Source organism: Miniopterus schreibersii, assembly GCF_964146895.1.
Source record: "Miniopterus schreibersii genome assembly, chromosome: 22".
In the NCBI taxonomy this organism is placed as follows: domain Eukaryota; kingdom Metazoa; phylum Chordata; class Mammalia; order Chiroptera; family Miniopteridae; genus Miniopterus; species Miniopterus schreibersii.
The window spans coordinates 1,910,928-1,932,677 of NC_138124.1; the positions used below are offsets into that span (position 1 = coordinate 1,910,928).

At 42.9% G+C, this 21,750-nt stretch overlaps 1 protein-coding gene across 2 annotated transcripts in view; it reads left to right on the forward strand.

Moving 5' to 3' along the window:
* Window positions 1–21,750, forward strand: part of MTMR10 (myotubularin related protein 10) — a 36,549-nt gene that overhangs the window by 9,345 nt on the left and 5,454 nt on the right. For both annotated transcript variants that reach the window (XR_013997937.1, XM_081124672.1), the window contains exons 6-14: window positions 5,008–5,098; window positions 10,862–11,021; window positions 13,213–13,300; window positions 13,380–13,468; window positions 15,730–15,860; window positions 16,148–16,217; window positions 16,850–16,920; window positions 19,322–19,491; window positions 20,688–20,858. Coding sequence is in view for 1 of the 2 variants with exons in the window: in XM_081124672.1 (XP_080980798.1) it covers window positions 5,008–5,098; window positions 10,862–11,021; window positions 13,213–13,300; window positions 13,380–13,468; window positions 15,730–15,860; window positions 16,148–16,217; window positions 16,850–16,920; window positions 19,322–19,491; window positions 20,688–20,858 (1,041 nt within the window). In the remaining variant the exon portion in view is untranslated. The remainder of the gene's footprint in view (window positions 1–5,007; window positions 5,099–10,861; window positions 11,022–13,212; window positions 13,301–13,379; window positions 13,469–15,729; window positions 15,861–16,147; window positions 16,218–16,849; window positions 16,921–19,321; window positions 19,492–20,687; window positions 20,859–21,750) is intronic.

A 21,750-nucleotide genomic window follows, 5' to 3' on the forward strand; every position in this document is an offset into this window, starting at 1 on the left:
TTATATAGAAAGACTTTAGAATTAATTAGGTAGCAGACTGTACATTAACTATCTTAACCAAGTTACTTTCTTGAAGTTAAGTATGTGCTAGTAATTTAGTAGATTAAGGCATCAAGAATCTGTCTATGAAAACCCTGACTTCAGACTGTGTAGAATGTCAAGATTAGGGACAGCACAAAACTTCAGAGAGTGACTTAAAACTGGATATTTTTAAAGGAAGAACTCGATACAGTGGCCCAATATTCTCCCAGAAAGTTTGCATCTCTCCCACTCTCTACTGCATTTTTCAGATGACACTATTTCAGTAATTGGAAATCATAATTATTTGGCTTGCTTCTTGAGCCATCTAGATTACTTGTTGCTCATTTTTGATGTCTGAGGCAATGTGCTAAGTTTAGTCGAGAAAATAAAGGCATGAACAAGTGAAAATTAAGTAACAGTACAATGTAGCAACATAAAAGATGTTCCCACATAAATGATCAGTTGCCAGATGAATGACACAGAGGATCAGGGCTCTGGAGATTCAGGGTGTCCCTTGTCTGTTGTGCTGCTTGTTAGTGGTGAGGGGACTCATTGAACTGTCCACACAAAACAGCTAGTCCAGCTTTTTATGCCCTTTCTCAAGACCAAGTTTCTGGCAAAAATCCTTTCCCCACTGTCTTAAAATACAAAAAGCATGTTACCGCAGACAAAAAAGAAACACTCTTGTCTTTTGTACAGTCATAGGCGGGACATGCAGGAAAAAATATATAAGCAACAAGAATACACATAGAGCGATTTTTCCTTGACTCACATGTGGGGGTTCAAACACAGAGGGTTACGTCACATGTGGCTGCCAGAGCTCAATTCCTTCATGAGTTAATAAAAATTCTAGCTTACTTATACTTCAAGGGAAAGTTTTCATCTAAAATTAGGTAAGTTGGGAAGCTGCAGATTGATTTTTTTCTCCTGGAAACTTTGAATGCTAAGTTTTCTCTGGGAACGCTTTGTTTTTATAAGTTGTTTTTAAAATGACCAGATGCATGTTCAGAGTTCTCTGGTGGGTAAGCCACTGATTAATTTTGAAATACTGAAAGCATTTACATTTCTGTTCAAAGTATGAAATCTCAAAATGTTAAAGTGGTTCACATTTCGCTAAATGTTGTGCTAAAGCCTTCTGTAGTCTAGTTAGTGCTGCCTAAATTGTGTTCAGACAGAATTAGATGACTTTGTGCTACCGCATCACCTGCGTTCATCCTCACTCTCCTTGGGCTGTCGCAGATAAGTACGGGTATTGGGAAAGGTCTAAAAGGAATTTGATAATCTGGAATTGGGCGTCTACCCTCAGAGCAACTTTGAGCCACCATTTCCTTTTGAAGAACCTCTGCTTGAAGCAGGGTGAAAAAAAGATTGTTTTAATGACTTACTACTTGTAACATATATGTCACTTTACATTATCACTCATACATACATGAAGATGGGGAGTGAAACGTGTCCTTTGTGCCCATTTTATCCTCAGATAAGTTGGCCGTGGACCGCTTGTTTAGGCACACTTTCTACAAGTGAAAATTCAGCTCATCTATTTAAAGAACAGCTGGCCTTTCCCGCATTGTCATTTTTGCCTTAAATCTGAGACTTATTTCTTGGTGGCTTTCAGACCATAGATACATAGGCAACCAGTTTGGCTTTTCAATTCTAGAACTTGGTGAGTTTTGACTTCTCCAGCTGGTCTGAGAGGCGAAACCACCAACCGTGGGTGCTTCTGGGTTCTGTCCAGACAAGAGTGTCAGCTTTGGTCCAAAAATCACTTCTAAAGCAGCTTAGGTTTTTTTCCTACAGTGAAATATTTACCATAATTTAATGTCTTTAATACCAAGATTTAAAAGATTTCTTTTGATATCCAGGGCAAATGAAACTATTTCAGAGGCAGTTTTGATTTTTTGAAGCTTAGAATAATTTTATATGGAAATGAGACCTACTTTTTAAAGTCTTCCAAACTTAGTGATGGGAGCTAGGAATGTGGATGGAAGCTTTTAAAATAGGGTATATAAAAGCTCAAGGAAGGGGACTCCTGGCTTGCTGTCTCTCAGTGTCCTAGGCCAACAGCATGAACGTAGCCCAGGTAACACGTGTTGCATGTGCCTTCATCTGGGTTCCCAGAGATTACCTTTACTCAGGTTCTCTGAAAGTGAGTTTTGCACACTTGTAATTCCTCTGCTGAACAACTAATTCAAGTTGTGCCCCCTCCCCCCAAAGTCAACCACTGTGCAAGTGATTAAACTGAGTTTCTGCTTCACAGTATTTTTATAGTCTTCTTTAGTGTGTGTCCTGTTAGACATATTGTTTCCCAACCCTTATAAATGTGATGCTGTGCTTTGTTTAAGGGCTTTTTAGAAATGGGCTAGGTTAGGTTGTGCCTAGCAGATAGTTTTTGTTTGTTTTTGCTTTATAGCCACAAAAGACATTTTCTGTAATCAATGACATGTGACTTTCTTTTGTGAAAACAAGGCCTGTGATAGCTTTCTAAAGGTCTTAGAGAGAGAGAGATATAGTATTATTGGCTTGGAGCCTTTTCCTTGTTATATTAACAAATTTTGTCAACTAGTATTTTTAGTGCAGTTGCTGTTAAGCACAAAGCACCTTCAGAAAGCTCCTGGAGGGATGGCAGAGATGCAGAGGTTCAGGCCTTTACCGGGTCTGCACAGAGAGGTCCTCCTGATCGCTGTCTCTGTTACTAACCTGCTCCCTTCTTCCTGCCCTACAGCACTTCATCCCCCCCTTCCCTGCTGGATGTTCCTGCTCCTGTAGCACTTAGAAGTATCTAACTTCCAGTTTTTCTCATTTTTCTTGTATGTTGTCTGTCTTCCCCACTGGAACGTATGCTTAGTGAGGACAGGGCTTTGTGCCTGTTTTGTTCCCTGCAGCATCCCCAGGCCTTAGAACGTGGGGTCTCAGTAGGTGTCTCTTGATTGAATGAGAGATGGGACCTCTACCCTTGAGAAGTTGAACTTAATGATGGAAGTTTTTACCTTTTATTGACACCTATAACTCTTACAGGACTACCTTGGAAGTACACCTCCACAGGCACAGTTCACTGAAGGAACACTTTATAATGGAGCTGTTGTTACTTAGAACAGAAGGATTTCTACAGTTGGTAGTGAAATTAGCTCAGTCTAGGAAAGCCTCTCAGGAGATTAGAGTTGACCAGAGGTGACAGGTTCAGAGAAGCCTGGTGGGGAGCGATTTCCCAAGCAGAGTGTGGCTGAGAAGATGGCCGGCACCAGGTCAGACAGACTATGTGCAGAGAGAGTGAGGGAATGTTGGGGAGGTGAGGGATGTCTGGGAGAGGAGGGCCAGTTTGTGAAGAATTAAGAAGACTGAATTTGTTACAGAGGTGTCTGGGAACCACAGCGGGTTATCCACAGAGCAGAGCTGTTGGTCAGAATTTCATCTTAGGAGGAGAATTTTTCAGTGTTGTGGATTTTTTTTAAGAATGTAGGAAGTCCACAGAGGTGCCATAAGGTGAGTATGACTTAAGGATGTGGCTGTGGTAGTGCAGAGAAATGGGACAAAAGTGAAAAATAATCCTGAGAAAAGGACAACAGAGCTTATAAACTAACTAGGGTGCCCAGAGGATTAGGAAGTGGTGGGGACTGTTTCAGGGCGCAGCTTTCTGGAGTTTTTGCCAGAAACGCTTTAAGGGAGATGACTAAACAGATTAGGGATGCCCTGCATATAAGTGTTGTTAGTGGGACTCTCATAGAAGGAAGGCTCTCCTGTGGGCATTGAGAAAGTAGAGAGATTACACACTTTTCAAGAAGTTGTTTTTGTTGTTAGTCAAAACTAAAACTAATAACCTTTGTCTTTTAGTAAAACAGGAAACATTTATTCTATAGAAGGATTTTTATTTATATTTTAAATAAGCTGACACTTACCTATCAGTTGATAGCATTTGCACCAACCCACCCCAGACTAACAGTGAACTAAACCTTTCTTGCATGCTCACTGTCACAAGTACATCATGCTGGCTTAATGCTTTTCCTTCTAAATGGTATTAGTCTTTTTCAGTAAGATTGTCTACTGTTCTCTCCTTGCGTATGTCTTCAGTATCTTCTTTCTTCTTGCTCATTTAAGAGTGTTTTCCCCTGTCATCTAGTCCAGGGCTGTGTAAGTGCAGGCCATTCTATCCGACAGCAGTTAAGAAGAATAATAACCAGATTTCATGTTTGGAGCTCCTCCAGAGGCCACGCGTGCATTAGATTATTAATTCCTACCACAGCTGTAGATACTGTCTTCATTTCACAGATGCGCAAACTGAGGCTCAGAGAAATGAAATGACCTCACACAGGCTACATGGCAAGTGCTTGGTAGACTAGTTGGTATTTAAGCCCTTCTCTGTTTGATCTGAAAGCCCCCGCTTTCCCCCCACAAGCGTAGTCTCAAACAGTCTTACTTAAACACAGGGTTTTTATTTATTAATTAATTTATTTTTATGTACCTCTTTGAGCCACCCATGTAGTTTAGGGTTTCTTGCTAATTTTTATTTTTTGTGATTATAGATTTTCTATTACGTTTACATTTTTTAATCCATGTGGTATGAGAATTAAAATTTCATACCTTATACTGAGCCTTCCAGATTGCTAGTATTAAGTTATTATAGTCCACCAAAAGTGAAACTTTTTCTTCTTTTTTTTAGGAGTGGATGTGTCACTACCTTTTGGGAGACTGCTTCTTTAGTTTTCAAGTGTCATTTAATTGAAAAAAATTACTTTCCTGTTAAAATTCAACTCAGCAAACACTGCTGAATACTTACCATCTACTCACTCGAGATTAAACAGTGTCTTGGGGGCACAGCAATGAATGAGACACCTGGCCTTAGGCGCTCTCTCACATTCTAGGTCAACAGAAAAACGTGAACAAGTATCAGTGGCCACTGCCCCACGACGCCCCCAGTAATCAAGGCCTTATTGTACATTTCATTTACCTGAGTGTGTTAACATCAAATTCTAAATGCAGAATTTTTCCTAGGTATGCCTTGCAATAGCTCATTATTCCCAGCCAACTGACCTCCAGCTACTCTTTGCATTTGAATATGTTGGGAAAAAATACCACAATTCAGGTAAATATGAAAATACTAAATATTGTGATAACTTTACATTGTGTCAATTTTATTATGTTTCTCAGAAGCCTCCTACTTCATGAGCTGTGATGATTGTAGAATTGTTAGCTTCGTGGCTGTTAGAGAAGGAAGCACTGTGCACAGAGATAGTGATTGTCAGATTATTTCTTAAAAAGCGACCAGAAAGAGTCTGTGAGCAGCTGTGAACATAGGGATCATGTCCGTGTCATACCACAGTTTTCCGCTTGCATTTTATGATTAAGGAAGATATATTCTCCCCGCTTTTAGTTGGTAGCTTGGGTTAATCCCATCTTTTAAGAAAACTGGCAAAAATGAAAAGGTCTTTTCCGGCAAGGTGTGATTTCACTCAAAAGCTGAAGTGATTAAACTTTTTAGTGGACTTCATTACGACAGAATGAGACTGATGAAAGGAAGGTGAGCATTTGTCCAAAGGACACATAGTTGAGGCAGTTGTTATAAATGTAAAGTAGTTCTGTCCACTTACCTGTGTCAGCAGTGACATCACCAAGGAGAAGTACAGATGTTCATATAATGCTATACATTATTTTATATACTAATGCAGTTTTAATCAACCATTTTTTAAAACCTCATGAAAGAATGGAGAGGAAGTGAACAGGTCATGTCATATATTAGCCCCTTGTGGCTTAGTGACCACACGTCATCTCTCTCCCTGACCCATGTAGTCCCCACTCTTCAAGGGAGAAAAGTAAATCAGTAACATATTTATAATGAAAGATCCATTCACCCCCATGGTCTGGAGGGGACCTTATAAATTATTAATTGTACTGGTCTTACATGTTTTGTTGCCCCAAAACATATGGTAATACCTTAATTTGTAGAATAAAAGGGTTATTCCAGTATCACTATGTTGTAAATATGTTAAAATGTAGGAATAGTGTCTGCAGATGCATATGGTATAAGTACAGTTCCACTGCTTTACAGACACCTGGAAAGTATCTTTCATAGATACTACATGAAAGTCCTGCTTGATAGGACATAGCTTTTTCTCGTGGCACTATATAGAAATGGGACCACAAAGTGTTTGTGACTTAATTTTTCTTATCAAAATATAACTAATTGTAACCTAGACGTGAGCAGTACAGTTGATTTTTTTAAGTTTATTTTTTAATGTAAAGAAAATTCACTTACTGTCTAAAAATGAAGTAGCGCGGATCCTGCACTGTTAGGTGAGTATCCCTTTGGGCCATCACCAGGCTGTAGACCATGGTCATCAGGGTTACTGTCAAGGACAGCGGCTGAAATGAAAGTTTCAGAGGTATAAAAGTTACAGACAGCCTCTGATTCCCTCTGAAATTTCTTTATGATCTAGACCAATTCTTGATGCTACTTTTTTCCTGATCGAAATGGCTAAGTGCTGTGTACAGACCTGTGACTTCTGTAGTAATTAATGTAGTGACTTGAGCTCAGCAAGTACAGTAAACTTCATTATGCGTTTGCTCACCTGATGCTTGCTTCAGTTTCTTTGCACAGTTTTCTTCATCTATTTCATGTGGGCATCTCTGGCTTAATAGTACCTTAAATAGTTTATTCAGCCCATAGCTCTTTTACTGAATTTTCTTATGTACATCAGTCCTCTAGATCTTCTTATGTACAGCTTGTTGATAAAATTGATAGTTAATACTTAAAATATTGAGGAATGTTTTATGTACATCCTTCAGACTCCTCCTTTGACAAGTACTTCATAAATATACTGACTGGCCAGTGTTTTGTTAAGATGTATCATGGGGTAACAGCATTTAATACTCTTCCATGCTGTTGCAGAAGCATAAACTGCATTTACAAGATCAAAGGAAGCCTGAGGCTTCCACACACTGCAGTCAGAATTAATTCATTTGTGAGTGAAAGATGCCCAAGATGTGATCCTCTGGATGACATCTTGGTTCTTGCTGGATTAAAGAAATCTTTTTTGCAGGCAGGTAGGTGACACAGCTGTTTCCATGAGTAAGACCTGAAAGTGGAGGATGTCCCCTGCAATTACCTACGAAAAGAATCTTTTAGATGGACCTCGGCATTCTGAGGTTTTCTTTCACAGTCAGTATCACTTGAGTGAAAACCTACCTCTGAGAAGCCGAGCAGTCATCCAGGTCCTTCTGTGAGGGCCCGAAGTTCAGGGAGCTGCCCCGTCCCCACATTGCACACCGTCTCATCTCACGAGGCCCGCACAGAACAATGGTGCCATCTGTTCCCTTTGAACTGGAAAGAAACCATGAGGATTGTTTTCATCAGTCAGGTTATTACTGAGCAAATAATGTCCAAAAAGCACAGACTCATCTTTGTTATAACATTGATAAGATGTCAGATTATGCTTCTAAAGAACCGAAAACCTCACGAAGTGACCTGCAGCCTGTTAGCAGCTTTCGTCTGCTGCAGACCCCGTGCTTCAAAGTGCTGTGTTCTCCACAGGAGGTGCGCGTTTCAGGGAGGCTTATCCTTTTAAGATAGGGGTCCGTGTGAGATTTTCCTTTCATTGCTTGCTGGGAACACCTTCAGAGTACATAGCTCATTTCAAACAATGTAGGAACTCTGGATTTTGTTGGTCGTCAGTTCTTTTCAGGTTCCCAGTGTAGCCATAAATGTTGTGATTGGCCCTCTTGTCTCTTGAATACTGATTCCTAACCAGCCATGTGCATCTCGGAGTCCCTGGAGGAGCTTTTAGGAGCACAGCCATGCAGGCTCTGCCCCAGGCCCACAAGTTCAAATCTCCAGTTAGAACCACGGTGTTGACTCACCTCCGCTGAACACCTTAGTGATCACAGTTCTTTTTTTGCCACTTTCATGACATCTAATTTCTGCAATATCGTTGAAGTTGTAGACATTCTTTTCATATGTCTACCACTTTTATCGTCTTTACTGTTGCCTGAGGCCATTCTAAATATGGGGCCTCTCTAAGATAATTTCAGCACAGTGTAGGATTAGACTTCTGAACTGTATCACAGAACATGGCCAAGGTCGGGGCATTCAGAATCAGATTTCGATTTTAGTTGACTGAGGACTATGTCCTAAAGCCTGTTAGCTGTCAGGGGACCCAGGTCTTCCTAAGATGAGCAGCTGTGCCAATCCTTTGCTGTGACCCATTAGTGATCCACTTGTGGAGCAGGCCACAGGTATCAGCAGGCCTTTAGGACTTTCTGGAAAGCATTAGAATTCCAGACTCTGTAGTGCCAGATTGAGTGTCAGCCACACATCTGTAATGAGCTCTCGCCGAAGAAGGTGTAGAACATGTGGAACTAGTCCGTGTGAGAAGTGGGCAGGTCTTGAACAGTTAGGTGCTCTCACTTCACCAACAGGAGTGTGTGCTCAGCCTAGCGCACTACAACTTGTAACTTCAGTACACTGAAAGTATTCCATTTAGACCCTTAGCCAGGAGTGTGCTGCCAGGCTATCTACGTAACTCTTTAAAAAATTGGGGTGTGTTCTTTCTACTTTGGTGGCAGTTGTCTTGTTGTGTGGCGAGGACCCCTGGGACGGTATCGAGTGGTAGTAATGACAGCAGGCATCGCCTGTTCCTGGTTTTAATGAGGAGGATGCCTGCTGTGGGTTTCTACTAAATACCCTTTATCAAGTTAAGGAAATTTCCCTTTCACTCTGATTTGCTGAAGTTTGTTGTTTTAAATCACGAGCAGATGTTAAACTCTGTAAAATGTTTCTGTACTTCTAAGCCAATCCTATGGATTTTTCCCCTTTTATTTGGTCATGGATGAACTACTTAGATTTCCTAATATTGACTATCTTTCTGTGGGTTTTGGTACCTGGGGTCACTGTGTCTGCAGTGGGCATTGCCTGGAAATTCTGTGCAGGTTCTGCGTTCTGGAGAGATTTCAACTCCCAGGCTTCCTCCCTGTTTTGTTGCTCTGGAGAAGGCTCTGGGTCAGAGTGGGACCCCAGCATATGTCCTTAGAGTTAGCACTTTAGTTTTTCACAAGTTCTGCCAAAGTCAGGACTAGTGGGTAGCTCTGATGCACTTACAGGATAAAATTCCAAATTCCCAGCGTGACCCTGAGACCCTCCATAATCCAGAGTAGTGCCATTCAGTGATAGAAATGTCTCTATCTGCATCGCCTGTTACAGCAGCCACAAGCCACGTGTGGCTGTTGAATACTCAGCGTCGCTGCTGCAACTGAGGAACTGAGTTTTTAATTTAATTTTCATTCCTGTGGTTTCTGTTTGGGGCAGCACAGATCAAGAGTCGAGGCCCCATCTAATTTGCCAGTCTCTTTTCTGCCATTCCTTGCATCCCTAACGCTCGAGCTTACCTAATGACTTGATGTATAATCCTACCATGTTAATTATGATCTGCTTTGCCCAGCAAGCCTACCTCCTCTCCAGCCGCCTGGCAGTGAGCCACCTGGCTAAGTCCTCAGGACTCTGTGCAGATGTGGTCAAGTCATGAGACCTTTCCTGCCCCAGCTTTCGTCTCCCATGAGAGCTCAGGGCTGCCTCTGCTGCCTTCTCATTGCATGTGCGCGCCTCGCGCACTGGGACTGGTGTTAGTGCTTTCAAGCTAGACATCAAATCGGAATCATTTTTTCATTCTCGGGCCTTAGCACATGATAGGTTCTTAGAAAATACCTGTCTTGCATCCGGGGTTAATAAGCTGTGTTGGAATGGGCGTGGCCTGTTCCTGGGACAAGGGAGGGTTTTTCCTGGCTGCAGAGGATCATGGGAGTCGGGGGAAAAATGGGAAGTCAAGGTCAGGCCAGCTGTGGAGGGAGGCTGTTTAGGTTTGCTTGATACAGTTGGAAAATGACACGATTGCAAGTTAGGGGCAACGGTGTAGCATCCTGAAGGCATGTTTTCCTGGAAATGGTCATGTGGCAAGCACAGCACAACATCGTGTCAGGGATGTCAGCTGGGAGGCCTGGCGAGTGCAGCCCACACAGTGAGACACTGGGCCAGGAAAGATGTGCCCTCTGTCTCCCAGATGGGCAGGGTAGGTGAGGCTGACTGCTGAGGCACCTTCTGCCTCTCGAGTCCCTCTGCAGGCCCTCCCGAGGCTGTGGGCGTGCTCCCAGGAGATAGCAGTGCTCCCCAGTTAGAGAAGGCTCCTTACTGCAACCTTCAAGTCCAGGCACTTTCTGCTGGAACTCCACATGGACTGGCACTCCAGCGGAGTACAAGGAATCCTGTGAGCTCATCACCGGAAAACTGAGTAGATGCAGAAGACAAGAATTTGATAATGAGAAGCCACTGTTAGAAAGGTGATGGACTTGATGCTCTGAGACCAGAGATGCTTGTTGGATGCATTTATTTTTCTAGGCAAAACATGGAGAAAATGAGCAATGACTTGGATTTTGACACAGTTTGGGATGGGTATGAGGGAGGCTGGTGAGTGGTTTCTGTAGAACGACAGGGGTAGAAGACAGTTGAAGTTAAGGAGCAAATGAGTGGAGAGGAAATATGGGCAGCAGGCATCATTCATCACTGCACAGGCGGGCAGTGAATTGGGTGGAGGAATGCTAGAGAGGTCCGGAGTGACCAAGGGAAGGCCTTGGAGGTGGAGCCAGGGTGACAGAGCTGGCGGGTACGGAAGGAGGTGGACAGGGAGAAGGGCAGCTCCATGTCAGGACTGCTGGACAGAGACACTCTTTGAGAGACTCAAAGGACAAGCTGGGAGGAGATGCCACCCTGAGGGTGTTTGAGACAGGAGCACCGAGAGAGGACAGGGCATGTTGGATGACGTGATTGTGAAAACAAAACTAATAATACTGCTTTTTCTTGTAGCCAACAAAATTAATGGGGTACCCACAGGAGGTGGTGGCGGTAGCAGCCAGAAAACTCCACTTTTTGAGACTTACTCAGACTGGGACAGAGAAATCAAGAGGACGGGTGCTTCTGGGTGGAGAGTCTGTTCCATTAACGAGGGCTACATGATATCCACTTGGTGAGTCTGAGTTGAATGATGTTTACAGCTAGGAGTGACTTCTTATTAAAAATAACCAAACTCTGCTGTCATTGATAGCTTTCAGGTTACGGTTAATGGAAGTTGGTTTTTTTGTTGTTGTTGTTTTAAATATGTTTTTATCGATTTTCGAGAGAGAGGAAGGAAGAGAGAGAGAGAAACATCCGTGAGAGAGAAACACTGATCGGCTGCCTCCTGCACGCCCCCTACTGGGGACCAGGCCCGCAACCGGGGAATCGAACCGTGACCTCTTGGTGCCTGGGATGATGCTCAGTCCACTGAGCCACAGCGGCCATGCTGGAGTCTTATTTTTAATAATGCTTTAATGAATAGTTTATGTTGAAGGTAAGGGTGCTTTTTTAACGTAATGACACATCAACATCCATTGAAAGAAACTGACAATCATTCCTTACTGTCATCAGTAATCCAGCCAGTGTTTATATCTTGTAAATGTGTTTTATGGTCAGTTTGTTCAGGTCAGGAACACAGTGAACTTGTTTGGTATGACTCTTAGGCCTTTTAATGGATGACATCGTCATTTGTTCTGTAGAATTTTCCACTTTCTAGATATTGCTGGTTTTAACCCAGTGATGACCTTTCAATGTGTTCCTCTGTCTCCTGTATTTCCTATAAAATGTTAGCTCGCCCCAGAGGTTTAATTGGGGATTAATTAGATTCAGGTTTAGGGTTTTGGCAAGAATGCCCCAATGGGTGGCACCTTGTACCTCCTGCTGCACCATGTGGGTCTGGGCATCACTGTGATGCTGACTGACAGAGGGCCCAGTGGCAGCCAGCCTGATCTGTGCAATGCAGAGTTCCCTTTTATGTGGTGACTTAGCTGCCAAGTGGTTTGCATCAGGAGTGAAGACCATGCCCATTTCATTAAGGATTGCTGTTGGTCATACTCTAATTCTGTCATTCTTTCTATCACACTTTCCTCTCATCAGCTCTTTAGTGTCCTGAAATACAGTTTGTACAACAAAGGCAATACCTTGAACAACACGGGGGTTAGGGACACTAAACCCCTGCGCAGTCGAAAATCTGCATATAACCTTCTGCTCCCTAAAAACTTACCTGCAAATAGCCTGCTTGATCAGAAGCCTTACTGATAACATAAACAGTTAATGTGTATTCTGTGTGTTACATGTGTCATGTTCTGTGTTCCTACAGTAAAGTAAGCCAGAGAAAAGAAAACATTAAGAGAATCGTAAGGGAGAGAAAATACGTTAACTGTATTCATTGGGGAAAATCCATACGTAAGTGGACCCCTGTAGTTCAGACTGTTGCTCGAGGGTCTGCTGTGGTTTTTTTTTTCCCTTTACTTAACCAGTTTTTAGAATGATGAACTAATTCCCTGGAATCCTCCAAAAGTGACCAGGAAATTGTTTTTTTTAATTTGTTTGTGTCGTTTATTACTCATGGATTTGGGGGGATGCTTTAAGATCATGAAAATCTTCATTAGTTCTTGCAGAGAGACAGTGTTTTAGAGCAGAATACTACCCTCTTATTGCTGTTGGTCAGCAGCAGGAACTTCTAGGAGCACAGTTCTGGGGAGGTGTTGGAGCCACAGCGTGGGTCTTTGACTGTAGACTTGGTGGCCAGCATGCTCTGGTATGTTGCGTGCTGAGAGGCACCTGGCTGGGCCTGGCTAGGCCTGCCTGTCCGTCTGCCCGGCTATGTGGAGGAAAGAGAGAAAGGAGTGTCTTAAGGTGCATTGAGCTGCCCACTAGCAGTTGCTTTCTAGTCAGGATCCTAGAGTCTGCCTGTGTTTGGGGATGGGGAAGGACCAAGGAGGGAGATGATAAGGGAGCTAAAGCTTCTTGGTGGATCGTGGGTTCGCTTTGTCTTGCGTGCCTGCTAGCTCTTTCCCTGTGGCCTGTCAGGAGAACAAAGGTGGGTATGTTTTTCATGTTTGATTGGTAGTCACTCTGGATAACATTTCAAATCTCTTTTGGATTTTCCCGCTATAAATACAAATTTTGTGATAATAGGCCGCATTATACATGCTTTAGATCTAGATGTCTGGGATCATCAGTGTCCTCCACGTTGTTCACTGTATGGCTGCTAAGTGGGGTGTTCAGTGAGTGGGGATAAATGTGTGGGGTCTGCAGGGCACACTGATCCTGCCTCAAGCACAGGGCTCTCACGGCGTGATTTGTTTTCTACCCTCCAGCCTTCCAGAATACTTCGTAGTGCCAAGTTCCCTAGCAGACCAGGACCTAAAGATCTTCTCCCACTCTTTTGTTGGAAGAAGGATGCCAGTAAGTGATACCTGTTGGATTTCATGAGCACTGCTGTCCGTGTTTGTCCCACTTACGTAAAGGCTCTCTTCTGTCCTAGCTCTGGTGCTGGAGCCACTCGAATGGCAGTGCTCTCGTGCGGATGGCCCTCATCAGAGACGCGCTGCAGCAGAGGAAAATCAGCCAGAGGTGACTGAGACGGGTCTTTGTTCCTTCACACAGTTTTAGTTGTCATGAATACAGTAAACTCCCGACTAATGGAAACTAATGGGGGGACGGATAGTCTTGTTAGCACCACGCCTTCCATGTAAGAATTACCACTTGGAAACAATGTGAATATATTCAAGTTAACTAACATTTAAGTGATAGTAAATATAATTTCAGTCTTTGGCTCATAAGACACTGGAGGATCCTGGGTTGCTGACGTCTTGCTGTAACGTTGCCTTTACTGCACTTTCAGAGTGAAGTGATTTCCATTGAGACCCTGCAGGAGAAATCTGACTTCTCTCATGGTTATCTAGTCTTAGGTCTAGAGTCACAGCGCCTCAGATGTGGTTCTAATCAGCTGCCACACACAAGTTTGGCAGCGTCTGCTAAAGTCACCGGTCGTCTCCATGTGGTTCAAGTGCGAGACCTTCCTTAGCCCCTCATAGCAGCGGGCGTCGCCGTGGCCAGTCTGCCCTCCGCAGGGCGCTCCTCTCCTCTCCCCAAGCTCCTCCCTGGCTCTCAGTGCCCTGTGCGGGCTTGGGCTCTGCTCTCCACATGCCGCTGTGTAGAGTCTGTCAAAGGCCACTTCCTCTTCCCGTTCCGTATTTCCTTCTAAAGAGGCTCACCCGCAGCTTGTGGCTTTACTGACCATCAAATTTATATCTCCAGGCTAATTGGACGTCTTCCATGTCGACATCTCAAAGGCCCTTTAAACTCATCATGTCCAAAACCAAACTCCAGGACGTGGACACCACGCCCTCTCTCAGCCCGCTCCTCAGAACCCTAGGGGTCATTCTGATGCCTTCCTCTTTCAGCTTCCTTCCCCATGTCCAGCTCGTCATCTAATTCTGTCACTTCACTTTTCAGAAATCTTAAAGACACATATGTGGACACCCGGCTTCACCCTCCACAATGTGTTGGAGGGCACCCTCACTTCTTCCATCTCATCTGATACTGTGCCCTGTCCCTCCTGGATGCCAGCCACCCTGGACTTGCCCTGGTCCTTTCCACCTCCTACCCTTTCCCCGTGCTGTTCCCTTCCACTCTGCCTCCTTCATGCCACAAGCACTCCACCCACCACTCGGGACTCTCTTATTCTTGATCTCAGTTCAAACATCACTTTCATGAGATAAGCCTTCCCGTACCTCCCAGACTAGACCAGACCTCAAGTTATGCGTTCTCTATAGTCCTCCAGGTTTTCTACATAACACTTATTTAGGTTTTTAATGCGTACGTGTGTTACAGTTTGCTGCCTGTCTGTCTTAGACTCTAAGCTCCATGGAGTGAAGGGGCTGTGTCTGTTTTGCACACCATTGGATATTCAGCACTCAGGAAATAACCTATGATGTTATGGATTCGATACTTGTTAAATGAAGAAAAAGGGACAGATCTTAGAAAACAGGCTCAGGGAGTCTCAGACATTGTGTATCAATGTGTTGTCAGTAGAGCCAGGTCTTAGATGTTTTCACAGTGCCATAACTGCTGAAGTGAGTAACTATCAGGTGACCCTTTAGTTTTCCAGAGAGGAGGGTCACTGCAGTTTGCACAGGTCCATATTGTCCATGGATCTTAATTTTATTTTAATCACATTAGAAATGGTCTGTTATGTCATAATTGAGGCCTTGTTTTCACTGACTTGCCTGATTGAGTAAGTGCTCACTTAGGAATACTGCTCTTAAGAGGAAAACTTGAATTTGTTAAGCTAAGAATTATTTTAACTCCTTTTGGTTTTTTGGCTATCCTATTTTTTGTAATTAGAACAGATTCCTTTTGTTGTCCAACCTCACCTCCATCCTTTTTTCCCTCAGACATGTCACCTCAGCCCCACTGGCCTTCTCTAGGATTCTCCAACAGCTAAGCTGTGTTCTACAGGCCCTTTGCACCAGCTCTCCATCTCCCTAGAACACTTTCCCCCAGATCTGTGCATGACTCCCTGTCATCTGGGCTTTGGCTTCAGTATCCGCTACACGGAGGAGCTTTTTCTGACTGGGACTGGAACTAGCCTGTATTCCTCTGATTACACCACCCATGGCATTCACCACAGCCTGTTAGTTTCTCATTTCCCCCCTTCCCCTCTTGCCCCCGACCACCAGGAAGGTAAACACAGGAAGGCAGAGGCCTGGCCTGTTGTTCATCTCTCTATCCTCAACTCGTAGCACAGTGTCTTGGCACATAGTAGGTGTTCAAGAAATGTATGTTCAATAAATGAATGAGTAGTGACTAAAGGTTTTCATTTTTATTAGGATTTGCAATGCAATAACCAAAAGTCATCCACAGAGAAGTGATGTTTACAAGTCAGATTTGGATAAGACCCTGCCCAATATCCAAGAAATACAAGCGGCTTTTGTAAAACTTAAACAGCTGTGCGTTAATGGTAATTTTATTTTTTTTACATATATATGTATAGTGAATGGGGGATACAGCATTGTATGAGGCATGTCTGGAAAAGTGAGGTTCCTTACAAATATAGAAATAGATATATTTAAGTAGAGTCTCATTGAAATACTGGTACGTATTATTACTGATGTACCACTTAACTCTGATATTGATCATATAAAAGTAAGCTTCAAAAGCCTGAAAATGTAGGTATGTATATATATGTGTGTGTGCGTGAATGTGTGTATATAATTATGTATCTCTATAATTATGTATTTATTACAGAGCCTTTTGAAGAAACTGAAGAGAAATGGTTATCTTCACTGGAAAGTACTCGGTGGCTAGAATATATAAGGTTTGTACAACCACCTTCCTTCTTTTCTTTAACTTTATATTTTGAAATAATTATAGACTCATAGTAGGTGCAAAAATAGTACCGAGAGCCAGCAGTCTTCCCCAGCTTCCCCCATGGCAGCATCTATATAACTAGACAGTGGTCTGGAAGCCAGGAAATTGAGTGTTACAGGCTGCAGGCCTCATTCATTTCACCAGTTATACATGCTCGTGTGTGTAGTTCTGTGCAGTTTTATCATACGTGAAGGTTCCTGTAACCACCACCACAGTCAAAATACAACTCCATCACCACAAGGCTCCCTCCTGCCGCCCATTTAGAGTTCCACCCCCACCCCCACCCCATCCCGGTCCCCTGACAACCAGCTAATCTCTTCTCCATCTCTGTAGTTTCACCATTTCAAGAATGTTATGTAAATCAGCTCCTTCCTTTTCATAAAAGGTTAATGAATTTCCCTGATATAAAAAACCAGACTGTTCTCTGTTGAAGAACCATATAAATACTGGAGAAATTCATAAATGTTATTGAGAATACAAATGTGTATAGTGGAAGATTAGATTTGCTTGATTTTAAGTACTTTAAAAAAATCTTTGTAGTAGAAATTGAATTTTTAACAGTATTTTTTCTTTTCTCAGGGCATTCCTGAAACATTCAGCAGAACTTGTGTACATGCTAGAAAGCAAGCGTGTCTCTGTAGTCCTCCAAGGTAATTCATTACTGAAACACTGCTTACCAGCCAGCTTGGGCACTATTGTCCACGTTCAAGTCAGTTGCTTTCATCTCAGCCATCTCTTATTTACGCCACTGCCACCAAGCACACTCCAGATTTTACACATCGTTAGAGTAAAACAGTGGCACGAAAAGTGCACATGGGAAAACAGAAAGGAGGCCAGTTTCCTGCCTGGTATTTAATCTTCCTACATTGTGGGAAGCTAGGTCACAGTCCTTATTGGACTCATACAAAGTATTAATCTTGGCCAGGCATCCTTTCTCTCTAATCTTGCCACCTTTCTCATTCATACAAGTTGTAGTTTAAATGCCTCTGGCTCATGCTAGAGTGTGCCTCTAAAGAAACAGTTCGGTATCAAGGAATAGACTAAATCGGATAGCCAATAATGTGAATTTTGTCTAATGTTCAGTAGCAATAATTGCAATATAAAAATCTTTCAGTTAAGCAAAACATAATTTTATATTAAATAACTTAATAGCTAATAGGATCTCCAAGCTTACAGATAAGGTTTAATAAACCTTGAATTGCCTGATAGTACAGTAAATTCACGTTTCATAGGATATGAATATACGATGCTGCCAAAGCTTGCAGAGGTATTTTTACCAACTCTCACATTAAATGACTTTAATAAAGATATTTAAAGCCCTTGGTGGGGAGAAAGAATAGTAATGCACTTTTTCTGTAATTGTTAACTGATGCAGCCCATGTATTTAATTCACAGATGCATGCAGAGCCCAGCAGGGGGTAATCTCTGCTCCCTCAGCTCTTGGGTGTTCTCCCCCCACCGCACAGCTCTACTCAGCACATTGCTTGGGCGTTTGTTGTGATGTAGTGGCGCGCACTTCACTAACACTGTCTTACAGATGTGTTTTTTAAAGCTTATTGAGGTGTCATTTACATACTATAAAGTCCACCCATTCTGAATGTAGAAATCAGTAATTTTTAGTAAATATACAGTTTTAGAAATTTCCTTTTACCCCCAAAAGATTCTTTGTGTCCCAGCCCTGGGCAGCCTCTAGATTCTAGATTTGTGTTTTCTGGATTTTTCATAAGCAGGGAATCATCCAGTGGGTGGTGTTTTGCCTCTGGCTTCTTTCATGTATGTTTCTGAAGTTCATTCATGTAGCATGTATCAACAGTTCGTTCTTTTATTTCTGAATAGTGTTCCATTGTTTGTGAATACCACGTTTTACTGGGATTCTGATGTGAATATGTTGAACCCATAGAGTAAGTGGAGGAGAATGCCATCCATGAAATGAATGCCTCTCCAGTTCGGATTTTCTTTTATTTTGTCAGCAATGTTTTACAGTTTTTAGCGTACAAGTTTTGCACTTGTGTGTCTTATTTTATTTTTATGTTACCGTGTACACAATTGTTTTCTTAATTTTATTTTCTGGTTTATAATCTCTGTACTCCGGTTGTTGTGTATAGAATGCCTCTGACCTTACTAAACCCATGTATTAGGTCAAGTGGTTATTTTGTGGTGTCCTTAGAGTTTTTCCTTTTTGATTTGGATGTTTTTTGTTGTTTGTTTCTTATATAATTTCCCCAGCTAGAGTTTCCAGTACAGTGTGGAATAGAAGTAGCCAGGGCAAACACCCTGGTCTTGTTCCTGATCTTAGGGGGAAAGCGTTAGTCTTTCACTAATAAGAATCGTATTAGTTGTAGGTTTTTGTAGATTCCTTTTATCTGGTTGACATTCCCTTCTGTTCCTAGTTTACGGAGAGTTTTTATCCAGCATGAACGTTGGATTTTCATCACACAGATGCTTTCTGTGCATCTAATGAGATGATAATGTTTTGTCCTTTCTTATTAACATGCCAACCTTGCATTCCTGGGACAAATTCTCGCACTCCTGAGGTAATTTGGTTTCTTCCTATGTTGTTGATGACTTTTACATCTATTCATAAGGAATATTGGTCAGTAGTTTTCCTCTGATTTGTTTGGCTGGCTGTGATATCAGGGTATGACTGGCCTTGTTGAAAAGGGCACCAGCTATAAAAGATGGGAGGGAAATGTTTGCCACCTTTTTGGATGATGGTAGACAGTCCATTCCTCTCATTCACCATGTGGAGTTGTCACTAGAAAGATTACATTATATTTAATGTTCTTGACAAAACAGAGGCAGGTTGGACTTGTGAAAGGTTTCTACCACAAACCATTGGCATGTAAAACCTGTGAGGGATGCACTTTTGCTCTCTGGAAAATGAAAACACATAACAGGCCATCTTCCGTTAGGCACTAGTTCAGTTGATGCAAAGGTCTGCTGTTTTCGAGTTGCTGATTTCCTCACAGAACACTGACTCGTCTGCCTTCCCTTTCCTTCCTCTCAGTGTTGTTCTGTGTGGTCATCATTTTCTTTCCATTTTATCGACAGAGGAGGAGGGAAGAGACTTGAGCTGCGTTGTAGCGTCTCTTGTTCAAGTGATGCTGGATCCCTATTTCAGGACAATTCCTGGGTTTCAGAGTCTCATACAGAAGGAGTGGGTGATGTCGGGATATCAGTTCCTGGACAGATGCAACCACTTAAAGAGGTCGGAGAAGGAGGTAAGGAATCTCAGTGCCGACACCAGTGTGAGTGTGGAGAGCTGTTCCTCTGGCGAGGGACCGGGCCTTTCTAAGCGTTGCACTTAGCACGTGGTGGCGTTCAGTCCAGGATGGACGACTGGATTAGAGCCCACATGGATGCTGTGCTGATGAAGGCTATTGTGACTGTATAGGTAAAATCTAAAGAATTGCCTATTGGATTTCTCTAAGTTGAAAACTACATGAAGAAATGCATTAACTCTTCAGCAGAGCAGATAACGAGCACATTAGATACTTTGAAAAATTATTTTGGAATATCACATTTCCGTACAGGGGGGCACCTGTATTAAGACGGGAGGTTTATCGCAGGCTCACTCTGCACCCGGCTGCAGTCCCAGGCGGGTGCTTTTTCCGTCTGCCACAGAAACATTCCAGGGCACTGTGACTACCTTGACATGTCAAGGGTGATGCAGCTGCCCAGGGACACAGTAAAGAAAAAAGAAAAGAAGAGGGAACTATAGAGGGACATTCTTGTCGTAGCTGGTTAGTGGCTGCCTTGGATGCCTAGTGGAGCTGTGAGCGGCCCTGCGAGGCTCTTGTTGCTGGGGCTGTTTCAGAGAGCAACCCAGTTGGACTGTGGTGTCTCATCTTTAGTATAACAAACTGTATACTCTGAGGAAATCTTCACTTTCAAAACGCTAGGACTTCTTAGGATGTGCTGGGCAGGTCACAGTAGCTGTTACCAGCTGTTGTACTTGGGGACATGGCCTGTGACCTAGAGGCTGAGGATGCCAGCTGTTTTCTGAAATTCTGGGAAGTTTCTGGAAGCTGAGCCTGCAGGGTCAACCAGAAGCTATTTACAGAAGTTGATTTTTGGTTTTGGGTGTATTTTTTTATGTTCTAAAGAACTGTTTCCAGGCCAGGCTTAAACACACATTTCACTGTTTCCCTTTCATACACTGACAAACTGCCCATCTGTGTACTTCACCTTCAGCTGTGCACGCTTCTCAGGCAAATAAGGGCTGTGATGTTCATCACGTCGAACATGAGCTGTGTTTAATCTGTTCACATATCCTTAGCTCAGCTTAGAGGCCAAGTGCTTTTGGCTTAGGTGTTTTGTTTGTAATTTCTTCCTTAATATCAGTGATACATTTGGAAGTAAATGTGCAAAATGAAGGACACGTTAAGTAATTCCATTTCTGGTTTGCACTTGCCAGTCTCCATTGTTCTTGCTGTTCCTGGACGCCACGTGGCAGCTGCTAGAACAGTACCCAGCCGCCTTTGAGTTTTCCGAGACCTACTTAGCCGTGCTGGGCGACAGCACCCACATCTCCCTGTTTGGCACCTTTCTGTTCAACTCTCCGCACCAGCGTGTGAAGCAGAGCACAGTAAGCGGCACTGTAGCCATGGCTACTTTTTCTTTTTACCACTTTATTGAGATCAGATTAAAGGACAGTTAGCTGTGTATTTCAAATATATAATTTAAAATGATTTTAGCTACCGTTTCAAGCCATAATGAATTTTTTGAATGAATTATGTAAAGACATAAAAATCTAGGAACTTGTTTCACTAAAAAAAAATGTTTTTTAAATACATCTTTATTGATTTCAGAGAGAGGAAAGGAGAGGGGGAGAGAGAGAGGCACATCAGTGATGAGGGAGTCATTGATCGGCTGCCTCCTGCATGCCCCTGACTGGGGATCGAGCCTGCAACCGGGGCATGTACCCTGACTGGGAATTGAACCCCAATTGCCTGGATCCTAGGTTGACGCTCAACCGCTGAGCTACACCCGGCCGGGCAAAAAAAAATTTTTTAGTATGTTTTTTATTGATTTTAGAGGAAGGGGGAGGGAGAGAAATCGGCTGCCTCCTGCACACCCCCTACTGGGGATTAAGCCCGAAACCGGAGCATGTGCCCTGACTGGGAATCAACTGGTGACCTCTCTGTGCACAGGATGAGGCCCATCTAACTGAGCCACATCAGCCAGGGCAAAGTTGTTTCGTTTTTGTGAGTGAGCATTTTATGTATTTTTCTCTGATGTACATTGTTTATTGTAATAAACCACTTTAAAGATGTAAATTATTTTAACCACCTTAAAAATTGTGCTTTGTGTTTTATGTTTTCACATTTGGGCTCTCCAGTGGGAAATCAAAGAGATCCTGTGTGAGGGCATTTACTTCTGGGTCAGTAGGATAAAAGTTGTACAAAGCAAGATTATGTTTATGTGAGAGTTGTGTGGAGGAGTTTCAGAGATGAAACATGGGCGTGGTGCTAGACTGG